The sequence below is a fragment of the Pomacea canaliculata genome, linkage group LG6, assembly GCF_003073045.1.
Source record: "Pomacea canaliculata isolate SZHN2017 linkage group LG6, ASM307304v1, whole genome shotgun sequence".
In the NCBI taxonomy this organism is placed as follows: domain Eukaryota; kingdom Metazoa; phylum Mollusca; class Gastropoda; order Architaenioglossa; family Ampullariidae; genus Pomacea; species Pomacea canaliculata.
In genome coordinates this window covers 13204987-13228001 of record NC_037595.1, presented here as the reverse complement: position 1 = coordinate 13228001, position 23015 = coordinate 13204987, and the positions used below count along the sequence as shown (strand labels likewise).

Below are 23015 nucleotides of genomic sequence, written 5' to 3'. Positions count from 1 at the left end.
CTGTGTTGTTCTCTACCGGTCTATGGTGTTCTCTAAAATGAAAAATGAGAAATCGCACCTGTGCCACAACCACTCTGACTCGTCTGACCTCAAACCTCCCATCCACAAACATTTCAGCGCTTCACATGCTCAGGATGATAAGAGAGGGGGTAGAGAGAGAGAGAAGGGATAGGAGAAATAAATTTGATTTAATTTTGTGATGTCGATCGCTAAGAGTTCTGTTTACTGACTAGTTAGCTGTGCCTTCAAAGTGCTTTAATGTGTGAGTGTATCATATCATGAGAGGATGGACTGCGTGCAGACAGGGTTGAGGTTCATTCTGCCAGCACTCGCCCATCAATGAAGAGACTGTGGCAGAAGCTGAAGGTTGGGTACTTCTCTATGTCGGGCTCCCCACAGCCCAGTGGTCCCCTACACGAAACGTCAGTACCAAGCATTCTGTGACTACATTTTTTACAGTTCAGTGTTTATTTGGCTCTTGTTTGTTCCAGAAACGTTTCTCTTTAGTAAAAATGTGGACAAGTATTTGTCCACAGCTATCACATTCTTCACCAACCATCCAAAAGAGATTTTTTTAGAGAAATGTAAAGGTGTTTAAACAGTTGGTAAATCATTTTCTCTCAGTAGAAATTTTATATCAGCATTTTCTGAGGTCACTTTGAAACACTTACTACAACAGTTGTGTCATGTGTAGAATGGACAGCAAGCAAAAGATGGAGAGACAGGAGCCGGACATACACGACGTGAAGACGCTACTCAAAGGCTTCGCGGAGCAGACGTCGATGCACGGGGTACGTCGGGTGGCTCCAGTGACCATCATCTACTCATTCGTCTGCTGTGGGCGGCGATGATCCTGAGTGCAGTAGGTAAGCATCCCATCTCGGTGTTCTGACCGGCCCTGACTGCTGTACATATCCATTTGTGGGGACCTCACAATGTTTTTGAATGCCGTAGATAAACGTGTTATCAGAGTTGTTGGTGTTTATTTTGGTTTTGCTTTTGTTTTGTTTTTTAGTCTGTAGCTGTTGGTGATCAGGTAACACGTTCATGATTCTGTACACATGTAGTTGTTGGCGTGTGCAGGGTTCGCATCGCATAACGCTTGTGAGATGATCATACAGTTTTGGAAGAACCCTCTCTCCACGACGGTGTCCTACCAGTACGAGGTGAGTTATGGACGCCCATCATACAACATTTAGCTTTAGAGAATGATTGAGCTATTTGACTAGAAAATTATGTGTGTGATCTCTCTCTCTCTCTCTCTCTCAAAAAAAAAAAAAGCTGTCATGTCACGCCAGTATGTGTGACATCATGTATGTATATCTGTGTTTTCTTTCCAAAAGAGTTCCTGTATATATGGTGCGTGTAAGTTTTTGTGTATGTAGTTATATGTGAATTCTACGAGTTTTCAAAATATTATTTTTTTTATTATTACTTGCGCACATTGATTTGTCAGTATAAGTGTGTGTTTGCTATCTCCTGTATTTATTTGAGAGGATGTATCTGATATTGCTGTATGTCAAAGATGATAAGAGTGTGTGTGTGCCTGTGCGTGTGTGCGTGTGTGCGTGCGTGTGTGTGTGTGTGTGTGTGTGTGTGTGTGTGTGTGTGTGTGTGTGTGTTGTAAAACTAATGCAGTCGTTTGTGTGTGTGTTCAGGATGCTGTGGAGTTTCCTGCTGTTAGTATCTGCAACATGAACATACTGCGCAACTCAAAGTTTGAAAAGGATGCTTTTCTGCAGGTCGATATGAGAGGAGCACCCTTTTGCGAGTCTCGTTTTTTAATGTTCTTTAAATTAATATCGACACATAATGTGCTATTAATTAACATCTTCATAGTGCTATCATAATATTTTGATTATCACATCATCTACATGCGACGCGCACTGAAAGTCCTTCCATTGGACTGCATTATGGCAACACAATGGTGAAAGTATAGTGCAATAGTAGTTGCTGCCGTTGTTGAAGTTTAACTGTTTAAAACAAAGATTGTAAAGTTAAATCATGGATTGAGTAAGGAATAAAAGTGTGAGAAACGTCCGCAGCACAGCAATAAGTAATAGTTGCATTCAAGCACGAAGGGAAGTTCACACGCTCACTATTTCCGAAGAAGCACGAGGCTAACTAAAGTGAGAATCGCTTATTTCGGTTTGTAATAACTGAGAGGCAATACATGTTACAAAGTCTACTTTTAATCTTTTCTCTTTTAGAACGATCTCTAATATAAATAACAACGTATATAAGCATTCGTACATTTTGTCCGGTTTAACAATCTTTAAATGCACCATCTGCCTGCCTGCCTCTGCCTGGCTCTTTGCCTGTCTGCCTGCCTGCTCTGCCTGTCTGCCTCTCTGCCTGTCTAATCCCGCAGCTCTATACTCTATACTGAGATCAGATGCTACTCAGATGCTACTACGTGTTTGTAGAGACGACACCCCTCAGTGAATCCGACGTTCAAACGCAAGGATGAAGAATTCGAATTCTTCCGGAACTACATGTCCTCCATCGAGTACAGTCAGCGATACGACTTAGGACATCAGCTGGAGGATATGCTGGTATCCTGTAAATATCCGGAACTTGAGTGCAATAAGAAGTAAGTGAGCAGTCAGCTTTAAACTTGTTTCACATATTGTAGCAATCTTACATGAAAAGGGAGTGAGTGGTTAGGAGTGGCTAATAGTGGTGATGACGATGTCGACAGTGAAAATTGTATTGTTTCAGTAACATCGCGTAAAGATAAACAACATTTAATTTGCACTTCAAGAAAACAAAGGTTGTGTAGATTCCAGGAACGAACCCCTCAATCTGAATGTCAAATCTGCTCCTTTGATTATGCAGTCATTCAATCAAATGTGTAATAATAAAGAAAACGCAGAACAAAATGAATTTAAAACATCCATAGAAGTGGCGTTCATAAAGTTTGGTAGGTTTTCATCATTATGACTGACATTAAATACACTTTTATTAACAATCCCGACACGAATTCACTGCAATTTCTCTTGTCTATCTTTTTTGCTGGAATCTGTTAAGTTACAATGGTCCGGATTTTGACATTTTGTTTCCATAGTATGAAAGAATGTAGTTAATTACTACAATAATGTTATATTTTAAGGATAAAATATTAAGAAAGATTAAATATACAACGTAATATGTTTTCTTTGTCTTCTTTACAGTTTTTTTACTAAATTTTACTCCCAAAAACTGGGTAACTGCTACACGATTAACAAGGATCGCCGGATACCTAACGTGTCGATGACGGGACCTGAACATGGTGAGATATTGTCAAACTGGTATTGTTTAGGTTTATGCAAATGACACAAATATGCACACTTTTTTGTGGACACTAGAACAAGTTTAAGGTCAGAGCACTTATACCCTTAAAGAAAAGATTGGCTGCCCTGGGTTCAGATCTCATCTCAGACACGCTGTTCTTTTTCTGCATGTGGTCCTTGTCAACAGGGGGATGTTTGTGATTTTGCTTCCCTTCAGCTTTCATTGCTCAGACTCATTTTTATGGACATCAGAATTTTATCTATGGGTAAACCACCTCTCTGAATACCCTGAATTAGCCGCTATCTGTGAATAGTCGATTATCAAGCTTGGGCAGAGTCACAGACTGGGTCAATATGCTTCATAAAGACGATCTTTGGTACTTAATCTTTATAGCCTCTCGTGTATCATCACAAATCATCATTGACGACGACGATGACGATGATGATTTTACTTAATCAGCTCTCACTCAAAAGCTTTGGACTCACAATTTATTTTTCTTGTGTGAGGACTTGAGCTGAAGCTGCACGTTGAAGAAGACGAGTACCTGCGTATGTCGATGACGACTGGTTTCAAGGTAGTTGTGCATTCGCCTCAGGAGATGCCGTTTCCTGACGATGAAGGCGTTGTCGTTGCCCCTGGATTTTCCACTCATATTGCTCTGAGCAAGGTAAGAGTACACAAATGAAAGATTGAGAAAGTAGAATCCTACTTACTAATAAAAAATGTGACCGAAGTCCTGTACCCATTTGGTTGCTGGGCAGCGAGGGAGACAAACAATTTTTTTACCTTGATTCCGAGACAACGAGACTGTCACCTACTTTAAAATATTCCTCAGGTGGAAATAAAGAGAACCCCAAACCGTATGGGTGTTGCCAAACATTTGACGAAAACGAGGATACAGAGTTGAATATGTATGCGAAGCTGTACAATGTGGGATACACTGAGAAGGTAGGTCATTTTTATTTTCTTTTTCTGACGATCTATCGCATGTAACTGGGTGTGACCAGTGTCTTTCGTTCTAACCCTTTATCTTCTTACCTCTCTGTCGTTATTTCAACAAGACACATAAGGCAGTTCTCTATTTTTGTGGCTGCATTGTGTGAGCATCTGTACTACACACCATTCAGACTGTGTTTAAGTGAAGTTTGTCAACAGGCATGTTACAGGACTTGTTACCAGAACAGTTTGGCCGAGAGGTGCGGTTGCTGCAACAGCGAGTACCCGTGTTCTCATAACCCAGACGGCAGCATCATGACAACTTGTAACAGTTCTGATATTGAGCAAAGTAAGTTACAAACACAACTTTACACTTGTAAGTTTAATACGCAACGAAAAATAGTCGCCGACTGCTAATGATATTTCACATATAACCTTTTATGCGTTAACAGCAATTGTATTTTTGTCTACATATATCAGTTAGATGACATTTACCGGATCAGTAAGAATATAAACCATGCGTTTGCGCATGTGATTAGTCTGTGGAATGATCACAGATAAAGACAGAGAAGAACGAAGAATGAAGCACTCAAGACGAACACTGTAATTAACCTGTTACATTTTAAACCAGTATTCACTGCACACTTCAAACCTCTGTAATACACTTAAATGTTCACAACCATCTAAATAAACGTATTTTCTCAAATTCTAATTTGTTATCGTTGTCTAAAATCTCAATAAAAAATTCCTGAAATCGATGTTAAACAATATTTATTGCAGACTTAACCGCATTAACCATGTTAGGAATACCTCCCTTCGCCTTGCCTTGTCACAAGTGTGTGCTGGACGGATGTTTGTGAGTATAGACAATAGATATTGTGTTTATGTATTTATCATGTGCTGTTAACACTAGTTCGGCAGAATGCATGCATGATATATAATATATTTTTTGTACACATTATTTGTTATGTTATCCTTATAAAGGACAGTTTTCTTCACTACACCACATGTTGTAATTGCTGCTTTGTAGAGCGCTGTTTCGACGTAGTATCCCGTGATTACTTTCGCGGACGTTTGGGATGCAAGGTCCTCTGTCGTCAACCATGCAGGTCACAATTTGACATATAAATGAAAGTTTTCGTTAGCGAGCTATAAGCTGTTAGACATAAGCTATCAGGCGACTTTATTACGCGCTGTCAGATAGGAATTGCATAATTAGCAAATTAATAAAATTAATATATATATAGAGAGAATTTGTCTACGAGATTACTGACTTGCAATATTTGAACCTAGTCTAGATGAATATTTAATACTATTTTCTGCTATCTAAAGTACATCAGCGTGCCTTGCGAAGATTAACCCCTCATTACTGGGTTTGGATAACAAAACGATGCTTAGACTTTAATGTCGTCTGCAGCCAAACTATATACAGCAACGAACTGTCGATGGGTGTATGGCCATCAAGCAAAGCATTGCCGTTCGAAGTTCACCAACTTCAAGACTTCTTGCAGAGAAATGGTAACGAAACTCACCCTTCCTCCGAACAAGAACAAAAGGATTATCTCAGGTAAGCCGAGCACGCAGTTTTTCTCACTGCGAAATATTTAAAGAAAACCAGAAACAACAAAGAAACACTAACTAGTAACTCCTCCCGAAGTAATAGTGAGTAGAACAGGAATTAGTAAAAGAGTTGTTGGTGAAGAACTAATAGTTTTAGTTGTCGTAGTCGCAGTAGTTGTAAACGAACGAATAATGTGATATTATTACAACTTGTAGAGGTTGCAGTAATATTATTACAAGTTGTAGAAGTCGTAGTAATATTAGTGTGGTTTGTCTAAGCCTTGTAAGGACCACTGTCAGACTACTGTTTGTTTTCAGGAGAAACGTTGCTCATGTGAATGTTTACTTCAAAACCCTCTGCAGCCAACGAGTGGAAACATTTCCTGCATATGATGTAAGTTATCCCTCATCCTTTAGAATCGCCACCTCACTGTTGTCAGTTGCAAAAGAAGTATTTTGTACGTTGGTCTTACTACAATTAGGAAATTGTTTTATTAACTTTCATGAAAGGAATGTAGACTCGACTAATTGAAAGCTTAAAGACGATGAAGGTTTGCTCATCGCCCTGAGACAACTGTCCATGTGTTTTATTTCCTCTGTCTGCCCTCTATAGTGGTCAAAAGTTCTGGGTGATCTTGGCGGAAACTTTGGCTTGTGGATCGGCTTCTCCATCATGACAGCTGTGGAGGTTGTGTCCTGCTCCTGGACCTATGCCGCCTCTTTGCCAGGAAGATCGACCTCAAGCGAGAGAGTGCCAGGCCCCATGAAGTCAAAGTCGCATGCATTCAGACTTGATTTGCAGTGAATTTATCATTCGTTTCTTTTATGTAAGAAAACCATAGCCATCACCAGATGAAACTGTACTAGTCTGTACATTAATTATACTAGAGGCAAGCGCAAATTAACTCGCATTATGTGCAGTAATGATCGCGGTCCGTGATGAACTGTGGACAGTGATCTGCACCGTTGTCAGAATTCTAATTTCAAAATCAGAGAAAAATTTCATATGTATAATTTGATTATTTTCAAATTTGCCAGAATGCACCCAACTTAATGCATTCTTTGGTGCATCTCTCTCTTTCAAATGTCGGTTTTCACGACAGTGGCAATCATGCGCTAGTAGCGGTGACAAAAGTAGCAGCAGTTGGTTTTTTATTCGTTATATTTTGTCATTCATACTGTATTCACAAAATAATCTCTTAAGGGGATGTTTAATCTGAAGCACTGATTCTGTAATGTAACTACAGCTTTATTCTTTTTACGAATTTTCTTGAGAAATGTGATCTAAGTTTTCAAAGTCAGTTTTGTTTTTTTTTAATATCAGAGTCTTTCTGTAACAATGTATGTGGTCAGCAGTATGCTTGGTTTGGTTTACTCCTTTTCTACATAGAAGTGTCTTCTTGTTACTTATCTCTGTCTGGTTTTAGTTAGAGTTCTTGCATTTCCTTTTCATTTTCTTTTTATGTGGGGTAATTACCTCGTACTGTCAATTAACTCGTTATCGAAAGTAAAATGTCTTGTCACAGCAACACGTGTCTACGAAAATATAACAAAATCATATATGATCTTTAATTTGTAACAGCTATTTAACTTCTCATTCTCTCATAGAGATCGTCTACAACCTATTAACAGTAAGTAAAGGAAAATTTAAACTATCATTTCATCTTAGTGCTTTCATTTTGTACAAGAGGCAAAGCTGCTCGCGTATATGTATGTATGCATAATTTTGCAAAGAAATGGCGTTGAAAATAAGTTTTGATTGAAAAACCATGCTCTAAATCAGTCGAGAAATGTGTTTGGAAAACCTATCATGATGACAAGCTTTTATCTGATCGCTGGGCGTACCTCAGATGCTTCTTGTCAAGTGTGAGCTAAGCCCGATCCACCTCTTCCTTTTAAGGTATGGAAATTCAAGTCTTTAAAATAAATATTCTCAACTATAGACCGATTCTCCAGATAACCTCACTGGGGTTTTTTCTACAAACCTGCTTGACATTCCACGCCCACGTCCTGGAATTGGGCGCAGTTTTGCAATCTGATGCCTGTGTCAACACCGGTGTAGGTAAGTCTCTGTTTCTTTGCACCTGACCTCATCCAGAAAAATTTGTCCACTTCCACCGTCCATCCACGTATACCTCCACTCGGTTGTTTTAATTATTTAAGGCATGAAGTTTTAATTACAAGTCCTTTCCATTAATTTCCATGGTAAGCTGCTCCTGTCACAAATATCCATATGTAAGTAACGTTAAAAAAAAGCAAGGTGCTGATTTAAATTAAGAGGCAGACGGAGAGAGCTGGTGCTTATCACCATGACAACTAAAACTAAAATTCTTATAAAATTTGCTGTCAAATATGGTTCAAAAGATAAAGATAAAATGTGTGCTTTCTATAACCTCAAAAAAGAGCATTTTGAAATATTTTGTTTTCTTTTTAGCTCAGAAGAATTTGCAGGACCTCTTTAGAACCCAATGGCCTTAAATGAAAAAGATAAAAGTGGAGTTTTGTTAAATTCTTTATTTATGAATTCAAAATCAAAATCTTATTGCTGATAGCCTGAGATTTGTTTTGCTGATTTAATGTTTTAATATACGGAGTACTTGAATTTGTATCTTCGGTAAACTGAACGGGTGAATTGAATGAAGCGTGTCTTCCCACTGGTGTCTCACTAGTCACCTGAAAAACAGGATTTCAAATCGTTCATTGACCATATAGTTCCATGTCAGTCTTAATAAAAAGAATTAACGTCCATTATTTTCGAACCACCAGCTCAGACTGGTTAAATAATTGTCTGTGCTGAGCTATCAATCAATCAATCATTCCCTTCCGTAATTATAAAGAGAAGAGAGGGAAGTCGTTGTCATCCCCTTAACCCATCCCACCACCAAGCAAAAAGAAAAAAACAACCATGGTGCAATAAATGAGAGATATTACGTCTCCTCACAAAGAAGTGGTGTCAAAACCTGGTGGATATTGGATACTGCTGCTGTACACCAAGCCATCTTTGCCACAAATGCTAACCCATTGATAAATTAACATTCACGTGTCGGGATACCGTTTGATAACTAGTGATTTACTTTTTTATAGGTGGTGATACTGTATTGTTATCTATACTGTCTTCGTGAGTGTATTCTAGTTTATTCATTTACTGTTTGACTGTAGGAATTGCTTGTACCATTTAAATGTAAGCATAGGACTACTATGAGAAAGACGCTTGCGAAAAAGTCTTGGCAGAGGGTAACAATAGTTTCTAGGCTTGAGTATTCAACTCTCTTTGAAACACATCCATAAATTGCTTCCTTCTAGGTTTTTTTTTCTTTTCTACCAGTCGTAAAGGAGCAGTCTAATGAAGTGCAGTAAATGTAATATAGTAAAAGTAACTTCAATTGGCCAGTTCAGTAAAAAAAATAAAGACTCGATTAAACCAACGTTTGCTTTCATGAAAAAAGAATACTTAAAACTAGCTACAAAATAAAGGATAAAGCAACAAAACATCTCTACGCACGTGTAAAAGGAAAGCACTTCAGGCCGACGTCCTCGCCGTGGTCGCAGTTGTGGCCATCCTTATACGAACACTCCTGCAGGTTGCTTTCGTTTCCAATGCAATTCACGTTGTCCATCAGGATGGGGAGTGTAACTTCTCCGTAATAGACTCTGGTCGCACTACAGGATCACTGCTGCTCAAATCAAAGGAGGGGGGAATTGGTGTTTTACGCCGAACCAGCAACTAAGGCTATATCACGGCAAGGCAGCCAGCCCAGTAAACACATGTCACTTGCAGAGAAAGAACAGCTTGCCCGAGACGAGAGCTGAACCCAGGACAGCCAACCTTCAGTGTATTGGTGACAGGCGCAAACCTTTACGCCACTAGACCGGCTCTCAAATCAAAGGAGCAACTGAGCACATAGTAATGCAGTGAGTACCGTTAGAGTTATGATTATAATAAAACCAAAGAATTCTATTACCTATTGAGCCGCAAAGGGATCTAAACTAGTTGCCAACCTGCTGAAGCGAGAGACCGACAGGCGACAATAGCGTCCACCTTAGTGAAACCATCGTCGCACACAGTTCCCCACTGGCCGGATATCTCCACCTCCAGTCTGCCTTCATAAGAAGAATTTCCTCCTTGCAAACGGACACGGGAACACGAGCGTGCTGTTTGACCTGCATTCAAAACTATCTGCTTTATCCACTGTGCATGATTAGCGATGTCTACTCGCCACAATTATCATCAGGAAGTAAAAGAGTCCAAAACTCTAGTATTGCCCACTCTTTCGAAGATGGCGTTCAGGTGACAGCCAATAGGAAAGCAGAGTTAGTAAACGTGCACCCACGTTAATGACACGACCAATGGCAGTTGTTTGTCGGTGGATGGAACGTTAGTGACCTTCGCTTCACGTTTGAAAGGATTTTATTTGCTTAACGATTGGACAAGCGCGTTTTTCTATACTCAAATAAGGCTGTTGATTAAAGCAAAAAGTAAATAATAGCTATTCTGTTCAAGCATAGTTGATGATAAAAACAAGTAAACATGAGACACCAAATTCATCAACGATACGCTGAAAGTCAAAGCAGCTATCAAATAAAGGCTAAATCACCAAACGAAGGCATGCAGTCCACGACGACATCCTCGCTGTGGTCGCAGTTGTGGCCATCCCTATACGAACACTCCTCCAGGTTGCTTTCGTTTCCAATGCAGTTCACGTTGTCCATCAGGATGGGGCCTGTAGCTTCTCCGTAATAGGCTCCTGATCTCACTACAGGATCACAGCTGCTCAAATCAAAGGAGCAATCGAGCTCATTGTAATGCAGTGAACATTGTTAGAGTTATGATTATAATAAAACCACACACGACCGTTGTGTTTATATGAATGTATCGATACTGAAAGTGTGCCTTTAAATTCAAGGGACGTCGTTTAAAGTCATAAGGCAGAAACTTCTCTAAATGTATATTGAAATAATGTCTGAATTCTGTATCTCCTTATGCGCCAATTTATAAAACTATAGCTAATCTTTATTTCACACTATCTCCATGTAATTAGACTGGTCTTGACAAAGAGAACAGCATCGCGACCTATATTTGAATTCTCATACAAAGTTTCGTCACCGATACCAAACCGTGTGTAAAGACATTTTCTTCTTTCCATATGTTCAACTATTTATCTCATAATATCATCCACGAAATAACACCAACCTTGTAAAGGAAAACAATTCTGCAAACTACATTTAAATTCTGACACAATGCTTCGTCAGCTCTACGAAAGAGAGTCTAAAATCACTAAAAGCTTGGAAGCAACTTAAAAACAACTCTTAAGCAACTTAGATCACCAATAAGTCATTACACATTTGTCTGCTTATTGAATCTCTTACTAGTTGGTTTATTATTAGGTCATCAAAAAAGTGAGCAATAATTTATATGGTAACTGAATTCCCTTAATGTCATTAAATACAAATTATATCATTTCCAAGTTTAACGATAAAAAATAGAAATAAAACAAGCTTAGTAATTAGTTACGCAAACAAGCGTAAAGACATTTAAGCACGCGAGGTGCTGCAAACACATCAAAAAAAATCGAAAAAGAGTTTATCGTCAAACAATAAATGGTTACAAACATCATGGTGGGTTTAATGCACCGAATACTCGTCGAGTTCTATCCGATGTAAAACAATATATTCAAATATATCTATCTTTATACAATGTAAATTTTGCAAGTAAAATACTAATTTTCTGATTTCTTTTTCTTTCCTGTTAATTTTTATAGTTGTCTAACATTACGTACTAGTACGTTACATTAATTTATTTATCCGATAGAAGGATTAGCTTTAAATTACTAGTAATATAAATATATCTATATATAAATCAACCAAAGAATTCTACTACCTATTGAGCCGCAAAGGGATCTAAACTAGTTGCCAACCTGTTGAAGCCAAGAGACCGACAGACGACAATAGCGTCCACCTTGGTGAACCCATCGTCGCACACAGTTCCCCACTGGCCGGATCTCCTACCTCCAGTCTGCCTTCCCAAGAAGAATTTCCTCCATTTAGACGAACACGGAAATCCGTGCGCACTGTTTGACCTGCATTTAAAATATCTGCTTTATCCACTGTGCATGATTAGCGATGTCTACTCGACTCAATTATCATCAGGAAATGGGTTAAAAACTCTAGTATTGCCCACTCATTCGAAGATGGCGTTCAGGTTACAGCCAATAGGAAAGAACATTTAGTAAACATGTACCATCGTTAATGACACGACCAATGGCAGTTGTTTGTCGGTGTAGGGAACGTTAGTGACCTTTGCTTCACGTTTGAAAGGATTTTATTTCCTTAACGATTGGACAAGCGCGTTTTTCTGTACTCAAATAAGCCTGTTGATTAATGCAAAAAGTAAATAATAGCTATTCTGTTCAAGCATAGCTGATGATAAAAGCAAAGGTAGATGACACTAAATTCATCAAAGATACGCTGAAGTCAAAGTAGCTATCAAATAAAGGCTAAATCACCAAACGAAGGCATGCAGTCCACGACGACATCCTCGCTGTGGTCGCAGTTGTGACCATCCTTATACGAACACTCCGCCAGGTTGCTTTCGTTTCCAATGCAATTCACGTTGTCCATCAGGATGGGGCCTGTAGCTTCTCCGAAATAGGCTCCTAGTCGCACTACAGGATCACTGCTGCTTAAGTCAACGTAAAAAATCAACTTGCACTCTAACACTATTTCGTCAAAATATATTTACCGTGTTTAGGAGAGATTATTTATTAAATATCTTGAGATTGTTTATTTATATAAGATTTACATTAGAAGTGGATAAGAGTGAGCATATGAAAAATTACGTCTCCAAATTTCAAATTACTAACTATAAAACCATTTGCTTCACATTACTAATCATACACACTAAACAATGCACTTTTCAATTAGGTATAGACTTTAGGGAGTATAATTATTAACAAGTTGCAAACCTGTCGAAGCCAAGAGACCGACAGGCGACAATAGCGTCCACCTTGGTGAAACCATCGTCGCACACAGTTCCCCACTGGCCGGATATCTCCACCTCCAGTCTGCCTTCCCAAGAATGTCGTCCCTTCAGACGGACACGGAAATCCGTGCGTGGTGTTGGACCTGCAATCAAAATATCTGCTTTATCCACTGTGCATGATTAGCGACATCTACTCGACTCAATTATCATCAGGAAAAGAGTTCAAAACTCTAGTTGCCAGCTAATTCGCACATGTCGTTTAGGTTACAGCCAATAGGAAAGCACATTTAGTAAACGGGTACCCACGTTAATGACATGACTATTGGCAGTTGTTTGTCGGTGTAGGGAACGTTAGTGACCTTTGTTTCGAGTTTGAAAGGATTTTATTTGTCTAGCGATTCGACAAGCGCGTTTTTCTGTATTCAATTAAGCCTGTTGATTAAAGCAAAAATTGAATATTGCCCATTCTAGTCAAGTATAGTTGATGATGAAATCAAGTGTAGATGAGACACTAAATTCATCCACGATACGCTGAAAGTCAAAGTAGCTATCAAATAAAGGATAATCACCAAACGAAGGCATGCAGTCCACGACGACATCCTCGCTGTGGTCGCAGTTGTGGCCATCACTATACGAACACTCCTCCAAGTTGCTTTCGTTTCCAATGCAGTTCACGTTGTCCATCAGGATGGGGCCTGTAGCTTCTCCGTAATAGGCTCCTGATCTCACTACAGGATCACTGCTGCTCAAATCAAAGGAGCAATTGAGCTCATTGTAATGCAGTGAACACCTTGTTAGAATTATGATTATAATAAAACCACAGACGACCGTTGTTTTGTATGAGTGTATCGATACTGAAAGTGCGCCTTTAAATTCGAGTGACCTCAAAAAGTCGAAACTCAGAAACTTTGCTAAATGTATATTTAAATAATGTTTGATTTCTTTATCTCCTTTTGTGCCAATTTATAAAACTATAGTTAATCTTTATTTCACAGTGTCGCCATATAATTAGACTAGTTTTGACAAAGAGAACAGCTTCGTGACCTATATTTGAATTCTCATACAAAGCTTCGTCACCGATACCAAACCGTGTGTATAGACATTTTCTTCTTTCCATATGTTCAACTATTTATCTCATAATATCATCCACGAAATAACACCAACCTTGTAAAGGAAAACAATTCTGCAAACTACATTTAAATTCTGACACAACACTTCGTCAGCTCTACGAAAGAGAGTCTAAAATCACTAAAAGCTTGGAAGCAACTTCAAAACAACTCTTAAGTAACTTAGATCACCAATAAGTCATTACACATTTGTCTGCTTATTGAATCTCTTACTAGTTGGTTTATTATTAGGTCATCAAAAAAGGGAGCAATAACTTATATGGTAACCGAATTCCCTTAATGTCATTAAATACAAATTATATCATTTCCAAGTTCACCGATAAAAATAGAAATAAAACAAGCTTAGTAATTAGTTACGCAAACAAGCTTAAAGACATTTAAGCACGCGAGGTGCTGCAAACACATCAAAAAATCGAAAAAGAGTTTATCGTCAAACAATAAACGGTTACGAACATCATGGTGGGTTTAATACACCGAATATTCTTCGAGATATATCCGATGTAAAACAATATATTCATATATATCTATCGTTATACAATGTAAATTTTGCAAGTAGAATACTAATTTTCTGATTTCTTTGTCTGTCCTATTAATTTTTTTAGTTGTCTAACATTACGTACTAGTACGTTACATTAATTTATATCCGATAATAAACTAGCTTTAAATTACTAGTAATATATATATATCAACCAAAGAATTCTACTACCTAATGGGCCACAAAGAGATCTAAACTAGTTGCCAACCTGTTGAAGCCAAGAGACCGACAGACGACAATAGCGTCCACCTTGGTGAACCCATCGTCGCACACTGTTCCCCACTCCCGGATCTCTCCACCTCCAGTCTGCCTTCCCAAGAAGAATTTCCTCCCTTCAGACGGATACGGAAATCCGTGCGCACTGTTTGACCTGCAATTCAAAATATCTGCTTTATCCACTGTGCATGATTAGCGATGTCTACTCGACTCAATTATCATCAGGAAATGGGTTAAAAACTCTAGTATTGCCCACTCATTCGAAGATGGCGCTCAGGTTACAGCCAATAGGAAAGCACATTTAGTAAACGTGTACCACGTTAATGACACGACCAATGGCAGTTGTTTGTCGGTGTAGGGAACGTTAGTGACCTTTGCTTCACGTTTGAAAGGATTTTATTTGCTTAACGATTGGACAAGCGCGTTTTTCTGTACTCAAATAAGCCTAAGTGTTGATTAAATTGCAAAAAGTAAATATTAGCTATTCTGTTCAAGTATAGTTGATTATAAAAGCAAAGGTAGATGAGACACTAAATTCATCAAAGATACTCTGAAAGTCAAAGTAGCTATCAAATAAAGGCTAAATCACCAAACGAAGGCATGCAGTCCACGACGACATCCTCGCTGTGGTCGCAGTTGTGGCCATCCTTATACGAACACTCCGCCAAGTTGCTTTCGTTTCCAATGCAATTCACGTTGTCCATCAGGATGGGGCCTGTAGCTTCTCCGTAATAGGCTCCTAGTCGCACTTCAGGATCACTGCTGATTAAGTCAAAGAAAAAAAATCAACTTAAACTCTAACACTATTTCGTCAAAATATATTTTCCGCGTTTAGGAGTGATTTTTGTTTTCTATGTTGAGATTGTTTATTTATTTAAGATATACAATAGAAGTGGATATGAGAGAGCATATGTAAAATGAGGTCTTCAGAATTCAAAAAGCTAACTATAAAACCACTGGCTTCACATTACTAATCATACACACTAACCAATACTTTTCAATTATGTAGGGACAGTAGGGAGTATATTAACAAGTTGCCAACCTGCTGAAGCCAAGAGACCGACAGGCGACAATAGCGTCCTCCTTGGTGAAGCCATCGTCGCACACAGTTCCCCACTGGCCGGATATCTCCACCTCCAGTCTGCCTTCCCAAGAATGTCGTCCCTCCAGACGGACACGGAATTCATCACGTCCTGTGTGTTGTCGATGTAAAATTTCTACTATAACGACTTTGCTTTGTCCACACACCACCATTATCATCATGTACGAAAAATGTTCTTAAAACTAGACAATTTCCTACTTATTCGCAGCTTTCGTTTAGGTTAGGCGATATTAAAGCCGGTTTAGTTAGTGTTTTCCACTTTATTTGAGATGACGTCTTTTGTCGGTGTGGGTAAAGTTATTGGCTTGATCTTTGGAAAATCGTGTTTTTGAAATTTAATTTATTTCTTGAAACAATAATGACGGAACAATATCAAAGGAAACTTACTTAATCCTACTGTGTTGATCAAGTTGATCTCAAATATTATTTTTTAATCAGAATTTAGAGGACTGTATCCACACAGTTTGGGTTTTTTTTTTAATTATGATCAGAATGTCCATGATAGGTCAGAAACTCAAGCTTTCTTCACCCTAATGGCTGTGGACAGAGCGAGACATGGCTGTTGCTTACTTCGGTCTGTCTACATGTAACTGTCGTCATGATAAGATCGGCCCACATCTACCTATAATTCCACTTGCCAGCATATGATTGACTTATGCGATTAAAGGAACCTACATCTGCTGCCTAAGAACTTCTGTCTACATACGATTGGTGCTTGGCGAAGGGGAGGGCAGGCAGTCAAGGCTTGCATCCTGACTGTGGTCATGGTCACCCCGGCCAAAATTGCTGCATTGTCCCAGATTAGTCTCGGAACCTAGGCAGTACAGATCGTCCTGGAACATCCTACCACTTCCTCTTCCAAAGTATGCTGAGCGTAGAATGGCTGGTGAAGAACTGTAATAATGGTGTAAGTAAAAAGTGCCAGTTATGCACACTGAATACCATTTCAATCACCACATGTTGTCTTCATTACCTAATATCCTCGTTCTGTATTGTTTTCATTATCTGATGACCTCTGTTATGTAATGTTCTCTATACATAATGCTCTGTTTGCATAATGTCCTCTTTATCTTTTTATGTAATGTCCTATTTACCATTCAAATCAATCACTTCTATCTTTAGTTTTTACTATTTATTTTGACTTACTGAAATACTTTTTCTAAAATTTCGCCGATAACAGTTTTTACACTTATTGAAGTGAAGATTTGCGCGCAAAAAATGCAGGTAACTGGTATTCTTTTTTTCTCGTTTACCTTTTGCTATTAACCTATCTTTCCCTTTTTATTCTTTCTTTTGTTCTTTCTTTCTTCTCCCTTATAGCGAGAAATATATACATATAAATCGAGATACAGCTAAAACAGATCTCGCTTGTTAACTGTCAGTTATGCTAATCAGCTACCACCAGCATGGCATTACCTACTGTCTGTACTTACCTTTTGAATCCAACAGACGTGCAAATTACCCGGGCAATGTTCTCAGTAAGACATTCGTCGCACATTGTCTGCCACTGTCCATTCCAGTACAGCTCTATTCTACCTCGGAAAGGGGCTCCTCCGTTCACAAGGCGCACTTTAATGTCAGGAACAACTGCAACGACAGAGAAAGGACTTAAAGCCCGCTTCTAAAAAATAGTCTTGATTACATGACAGTGGGTTAGGTAAACTTGTGAGAACCTAATCTCTTGTCATAAGAAAATTGCCCACTACAAAGACTTACTGAACAAGACATTACATGGATTTATAAAAAGTTGGCTTAGACCTCTAATTTGACATATTTTATCATAATGTTACGGTGATTTTCTCACAAGAACACGCCTTCTTCTCCAGGCAAGGACTGACTAGATAACCGGTACAGTGTGTTTATTGCCGTAGATTCACAGCTGGTGGCCTCTAAGCTCTTCGGCTTCACAAGTGAGAAGAAAGGTAGAGCACCAGGTTAAGACTCAGTGTTTTGTCAGACAGGACTGGTATTCTTGTCTCTTGTCAGCAAGTCGCATGTAGCTATGTGTACTTTAAGTCTTTCTGCTGCTGTACATGTCGATAACAAATTTTGATGTCAATTCGTGTTTACTGTTCCTCCATTCTGCGTCACATTAGTCACAGATTGCCTGCATGGTTGTTTTTTCGTCTGTATTCTTTCGAAAAATAATCAAGTGCGGAAAAAAGACAACCCAGGAACTCTTAATATAGATGAACCAAGAAAGGTAAGGATTGTTTGAACTGCAACACTTAAGAGGGGGTAAACTACTGCTCACCTGGAACAGTGGGTGGCGGCTCACATTCCACCCCAACGTCCTCGCCATGGTCACAGTTGTGGGTACCCCTATGCGCACACTGCGACAAATTGCTTTCACAACCTTTGCACTCAACGTTGTCCAGCCAGATAGGGTCTTGACCTTCTCCGTAGTAGGCATGGTACCTCACAATGGGGTAGTTGCTCCTGCTCACAATTATTTCGAGATTAACTTTGACTCGTGAAATATGGATGCATTTAATAGTAGTTCACCTATCGAAAAGTATATAAAGAAGCTTCTAGAATCTAGATGAATAATGGAAGCATCGTTCACGATGCCTATGCGTAACAAAATTTCGGTTGAAAGGCGGTATTAACATTATCATAATAATCATGTTCAAATATATTTACTTATTATTTCCCCATATATACGTTTACTTCAAGGGGGCATTTTTATCTTTGTGGTGATTTTATTTTTCAATATTGAAAAGTGGCGGTTACTGACGTATTAAATCCAAGCTGACGACAGACAACTTTGGCGTCATTTTCGTTGAAACGATCGTCGCAACAGTGCCCCAGCTTCCATTGATAAACACCTCCAGTCGGCCTTGTGCATCGGAAATACCGCCGACCAGACGAACATCAAATTCCTGAAAATAGAGAAATTTTAAAGAATGAAGATTAGATTCTATAAAATTAAGATAAAATTGAAAATTTTCCATCAATTTACCTGATTTTTTTTGTGTGTCTAAAAGAAGAAATTTTTATGTTTCCGGCTGGCCAGTAATGTTGTCCATTTAAGTTACACATGGACAAAGAAGTCTAATAGCGTCGCAGGGCTGTATTTTTTGGTTACATATAATAGGGGAAGGGTGTAAAATGGTAGTTCAGCAGCGTTGTCAGCGTCATAGTTGTGGCACTGAGAATTCACTAATCAGGAAGTAGGTCAATCGTTAGAAATCAACAAAAAAAATATTTACACGATTTAAACAAAGATAAAGTACCAAACATATTTTATTACAATATACATTAGAATTAAAATATTACTTACTGTTTTCTTCTTATTTTTAGTTGTTTGAGTACAAATCCATGTTGAATTGAGTAACATGTAACCGACTTTAAGATGGCGCTTGAACACAGAATTTCTTACCTACTTTCAAAGTTAATGAAATACCTGATTGGGTAACTTTCTTAAAAGGGAAGTAATCTTTAGTGGAACAACTCCTAAAGTTTCCAGTACTTGTCTCCCTTATATATTCATTCATTTGTGGACAGAGAGATGTTCTAAGATGCTCTAAATGCAACAGAATAGATAGAAAATAACCCCAAAGCAATGGTCACAGTTGACAACAAGATTGCTGTGCTTCAGAAGTCATTAGAAGTATCTGCTCAGCCACCAGTTAATGACATAAGCAAACAAACTCTTGAAATGGTAAGAACATTAAAAGTTCGGAATAAAGGAGTGTTCTGTATTTCAACTATACATTATTAGTGATTTTTAAAGCTGTTATTGTTACAAGAATTATTAAAATAATAAATTACATTATCCACTCCTGCACCCATTCATTTTCCTCCAGGCTTCCCCATTCCCAACCACACATTAGACATAATGTCTCAGTTACAGTATATTAAATTAATGAATCTAATAATTCAGTTGAGACAGAAGTATGGCTTTAGATGCATAGTGTACATATGTAAAGCTAATAGCGGACCTGTTTCATGTATTTCCGTTTATCAAGTACTTGCTGGTATGTTGCTGGTCACCCTAGGGCAAAAGAATTGTCAAGAAAAATAAAAGAATCATGGTGAGCTCCTATGTGTCTCACAAAGGTAATGAAATCTAAGTAGCTTACACCTGCCTCATTTCGAGTTTTGCTTTCTCCTTTTCATCTGTGATGTTTGTTGCGCTGTTCTGCTCTGTTAGGATTGTTCTTCGCTGTCAGGACTGCGCCATTTCTTGCAGCAGACGACTTTTTTCCACTAACGGCTTCTGTCTCCTGTGCTACCATCTTGATTTTTGACTTTACAGTATTCTGCGCCTCCTTCACTGACACTTTTATCTGGCCTGGCAGTGTGGACCAGTGCAGACTAGTGTGGACCAGGCCGCTTTCCATTTTCGATTTACCGGCCACGTACGTTGCTTCGTGTTGTGTACATTAGATTCTGGATCTACGCGCGTCACGCTGTCGTCTGCTGATGAGCTGTGTCTGTACACGAACTTATATCCCCTGGACAGCTGGCAGACGATTTTTTCTTCTTTTTTTTTTTTTTCCTCTCTCTCCACTTAACTGCTAGAGCGAGGCTCCAGACCACAAAACTTCCGATTTTTTCACATTTCAGCTTTACTACTAAAAAGAGGCAGGAAACGACATAGCTTCCGGTTTATTAACATTTTTTGTTACGGCTCGCCGAGACTAACAGCAGATCACTTCTCGCAAGAGGCTAAGAGTGAGTCTCGGCATACAAACATCAGTCCATAAATACACGTCCATGGTCTGTGTCTGCCATCCTCCATCTTGCTGCCTGCTTGTCACTTACCGCTGTCGTCTGCTAATGAGCTGTCTCTGTGAGTGTCATCCTCCATCTTGATGCCTGCGTGTCACTGACGGCTGTCGCCTGCTCCTTCTTCCGTGCCACGACGGTATTCTCTTCTCTACAGTGTTGCTCTCAAACTTCAAATTCCGTAATCCGACGAATCTTTCTTTTTACTGGCATACACTTGAAGTGCAAGATATTAGACCCATCCTTGCTTTGATAAGCTTCAAGTCTGGTGCTGGCGGGAAGGAGTGGGAGTAAGTAATAATAAGAAAACTGAAACATTGTTTCTGAGACCAGCATCATATACCGTGCTGATCTCTAGTTACAATAAATGAACACGATATACTCACGCCTCGCGCAATGCCGTAACTTGAAAGAAAAAGGTTTCCTTATGGGCATCTGAGAGACCGATTTCTTTTTGTAACTTTACTGTTTTCTGTGTGTGTGTGTGTGTTTGTTTGTTTGTTTGTTTGTTTTTTGTTTTTGTTTTTTTGGTGTGTGTGTGCATATATATTCAACCCCTGCAGTTTATGTTAGATGTTATATCACTCCTTTGGTTACAATGTCTTCAGACATTATTGTATGAATTCCTTTTTAATCATGAATGCAAAGTCATGAAAACATACAAGAAAGTTCCTTTTTGCATATCTGACGTCTGACGTCCATAAACTTCTTTCCTGAGACTAATGGTCAGTTTGAAATGAACCTGGAATAATGGAGTTGCACTAGTATATTTTAAATTTTCTTATTAGGATGGGTTTAGTGTCACTGACTAATTTCTTCAACATATTTCTCTACGTTTCCTGTCATTGGTATTGTAGGTTTTATTTAACCTTGCTCTAAAGACATCACTCTCGTCCTTAGCATGAAACATACTCTACTTCATCTTCACGCTGAATGCCGTCACGCACACATATCATATCACATCATATCATCATCATCATCATCATCATCATCCTCACGACCAGGCGAATCACTGGCATGGATACTCACTGCGTGAACAGCTGTCCATGACAAGTAGCAGGTAGCCAGCACGACGGCTGGCAGGAGGCTCCCGGCCATGATGAGGTACTGCTGGACCCTGTGCTACAGGTATAGCCTTTTATAGGACCACGGTCTGCAACGTGGATCACATCCTGTCACGTGGTGTAAGCTGTGAAGGAAAGGGTCTTTGTCGTGACTGCATTCGATTGTCCGACGATGTAAGAGCTTCTTGTCGAGAACAGCTGCCTTCAGAGTCTGATTTAGCAGTGGGGAATAGAAAAGTCGATGGTTGACGATATTTGTAAGACCAGGCCATGCACATCTTAATTCAATTCTGGGTAGTAAAGTATTATGAAATTTAGAGGCGACCTTTTTCCGGTCTGTGGAATCAGCTTTTTGTGAAGGTGGTGCCCATCTTCTCTAACCGAGCCGCTTCCCCAACCCTCTATGGATTCTGATAACCGTAGCAGATGAAGGAGTCATAACGATTGTGGAACTGGCGGTAGAAGATCTGCTGCAGAAGACAATAATGATAGAGATGGTAGTGGTAATTGAAAATCATCATCACCATCATCATCGTCATCGTCATCATCATCATCCTGTTCTTCTTTTTCTCCCTCGTCTTCGTCGTTGTCTTCTTGTCTTTGCCGGCCGATACTGTATGGTGCAAGAGACTGAAAGGAAGACATTAACAGGGCGGAGACTGCTGTCTGCTACCAATAGTGATGACCAGCCTAATGTAATAAAGTTCCCCAGACTGAACGAGAACACCTCCTCTCTGAAGATTTAAGGCGGGGAAAGTCTCTATTACAATCAGGCAGGTCAGAAAGGTGCGATTTAAAGTAGCATAAAGAGAAGACACAGAGAGATAGGGAGGTAGACGAACGGACAATGTAGAAGGATGGGTTAGGGTGAACTTGCATGAACAGATAGAAGAATAAGAAACAGAAATAGAGACAAAAGTGCACTTCATTGTGTCAGACTTTTCTCGCTTTCTTTCTCTTAACACATACACATTTCTTGATGAACCGCACTCAAGCGAAGGTCGTGACTTCAGCCACCCTTTCGTACTTCATTTCCATGGATGCCTTGCCAGGAGTTTCAAAGGACCGTCCGCTAACTGACAAATCTCGTATTTAAATCATCTAACGACCTCCATCTTTCAAAAGGTTTTAGTCAGACTAACGACACCATTTTGCCAATTAAGCTCCGTAAAAGCGAGACGGAAACAAGTGCATTATTAATCAATTATATTAATCACTTTCAATAATAAGTAAATAATTGGAAAATGAAAAACACCTAATGTATCTTTAAGCTAACACCATCTTCGAACAGGCATAGAAAGTGCGCACTGACCTTTACTTCTAGCAAGAAAAAAAAAACCTACAGAGCAGTTTTCAATGCTTCACTTATGTGTATGTGTGTGTGTGTCAGCTTGTACACCTCCTCTTGAACGATTTCGTAAACAGAATGCATGGTAATAAACACGCTTTGCGCTTCACTGTTTACGTAAACAATAGGTACTAAAGACTT

General features: G+C 39.1%; 2 protein-coding genes across 2 annotated transcripts; one reads left to right on the top strand and one right to left on the bottom strand.

Annotated features, from left to right (window-relative positions):
- Positions 1–676: 676 nt before the first annotated feature.
- On the top strand, positions 677–5016 carry LOC112566305 (acid-sensing ion channel 1A-like). Its single transcript, XM_025242393.1, has 9 exons — positions 677–866; positions 1084–1166; positions 1659–1742; positions 2427–2593; positions 3174–3271; positions 3780–3940; positions 4109–4221; positions 4429–4558; positions 4990–5016. The coding sequence occupies exons 1-7, from the start codon at positions 848–850 to the stop codon at positions 4178–4180; spliced, it is 684 nt and encodes a 227-aa protein (XP_025098178.1). The 5' UTR covers positions 677–847; the 3' UTR covers positions 4181–4221; positions 4429–4558; positions 4990–5016.
- A 4278-nt stretch (positions 5017–9294) lies between these two features.
- On the bottom strand, positions 9295–20074 carry LOC112566109 (deleted in malignant brain tumors 1 protein-like). Its single transcript, XM_025242076.1, is given in 16 exon segments — positions 9295–9443; positions 9769–9930; positions 10365–10537; positions 11681–11846; positions 12273–12445; positions 12732–12891; positions 13318–13490; positions 14615–14780; positions 15216–15388; positions 15669–15819; positions 16435–16622; positions 17162–17315; positions 17983–18167; positions 18466–18529; positions 18532–18610; positions 19946–20074. Coding segments are annotated over 16 exon segments (2310 nt in total). The 3' UTR covers positions 9295–9429.
- Positions 20075–23015: the final 2941 nt, after the last annotated feature.

What these genes read in the sequence shown, in the direction of transcription:
- LOC112566305 (XM_025242393.1), top strand. An exon ending in CGGTGTCCTACCAGTACGAG is followed by an intron (nt 1,167 to 1,658) that starts GTGAGTTATGGA and finishes GTGTGTGTTCAG; the next exon opens with GATGCTGTGGAGTTTCCTGC. An exon ending in GAACTTGAGTGCAATAAGAA is followed by an intron (nt 2,594 to 3,173) that starts GTAAGTGAGCAG and finishes TCTTCTTTACAG; the next exon opens with TTTTTTTACTAAATTTTACT.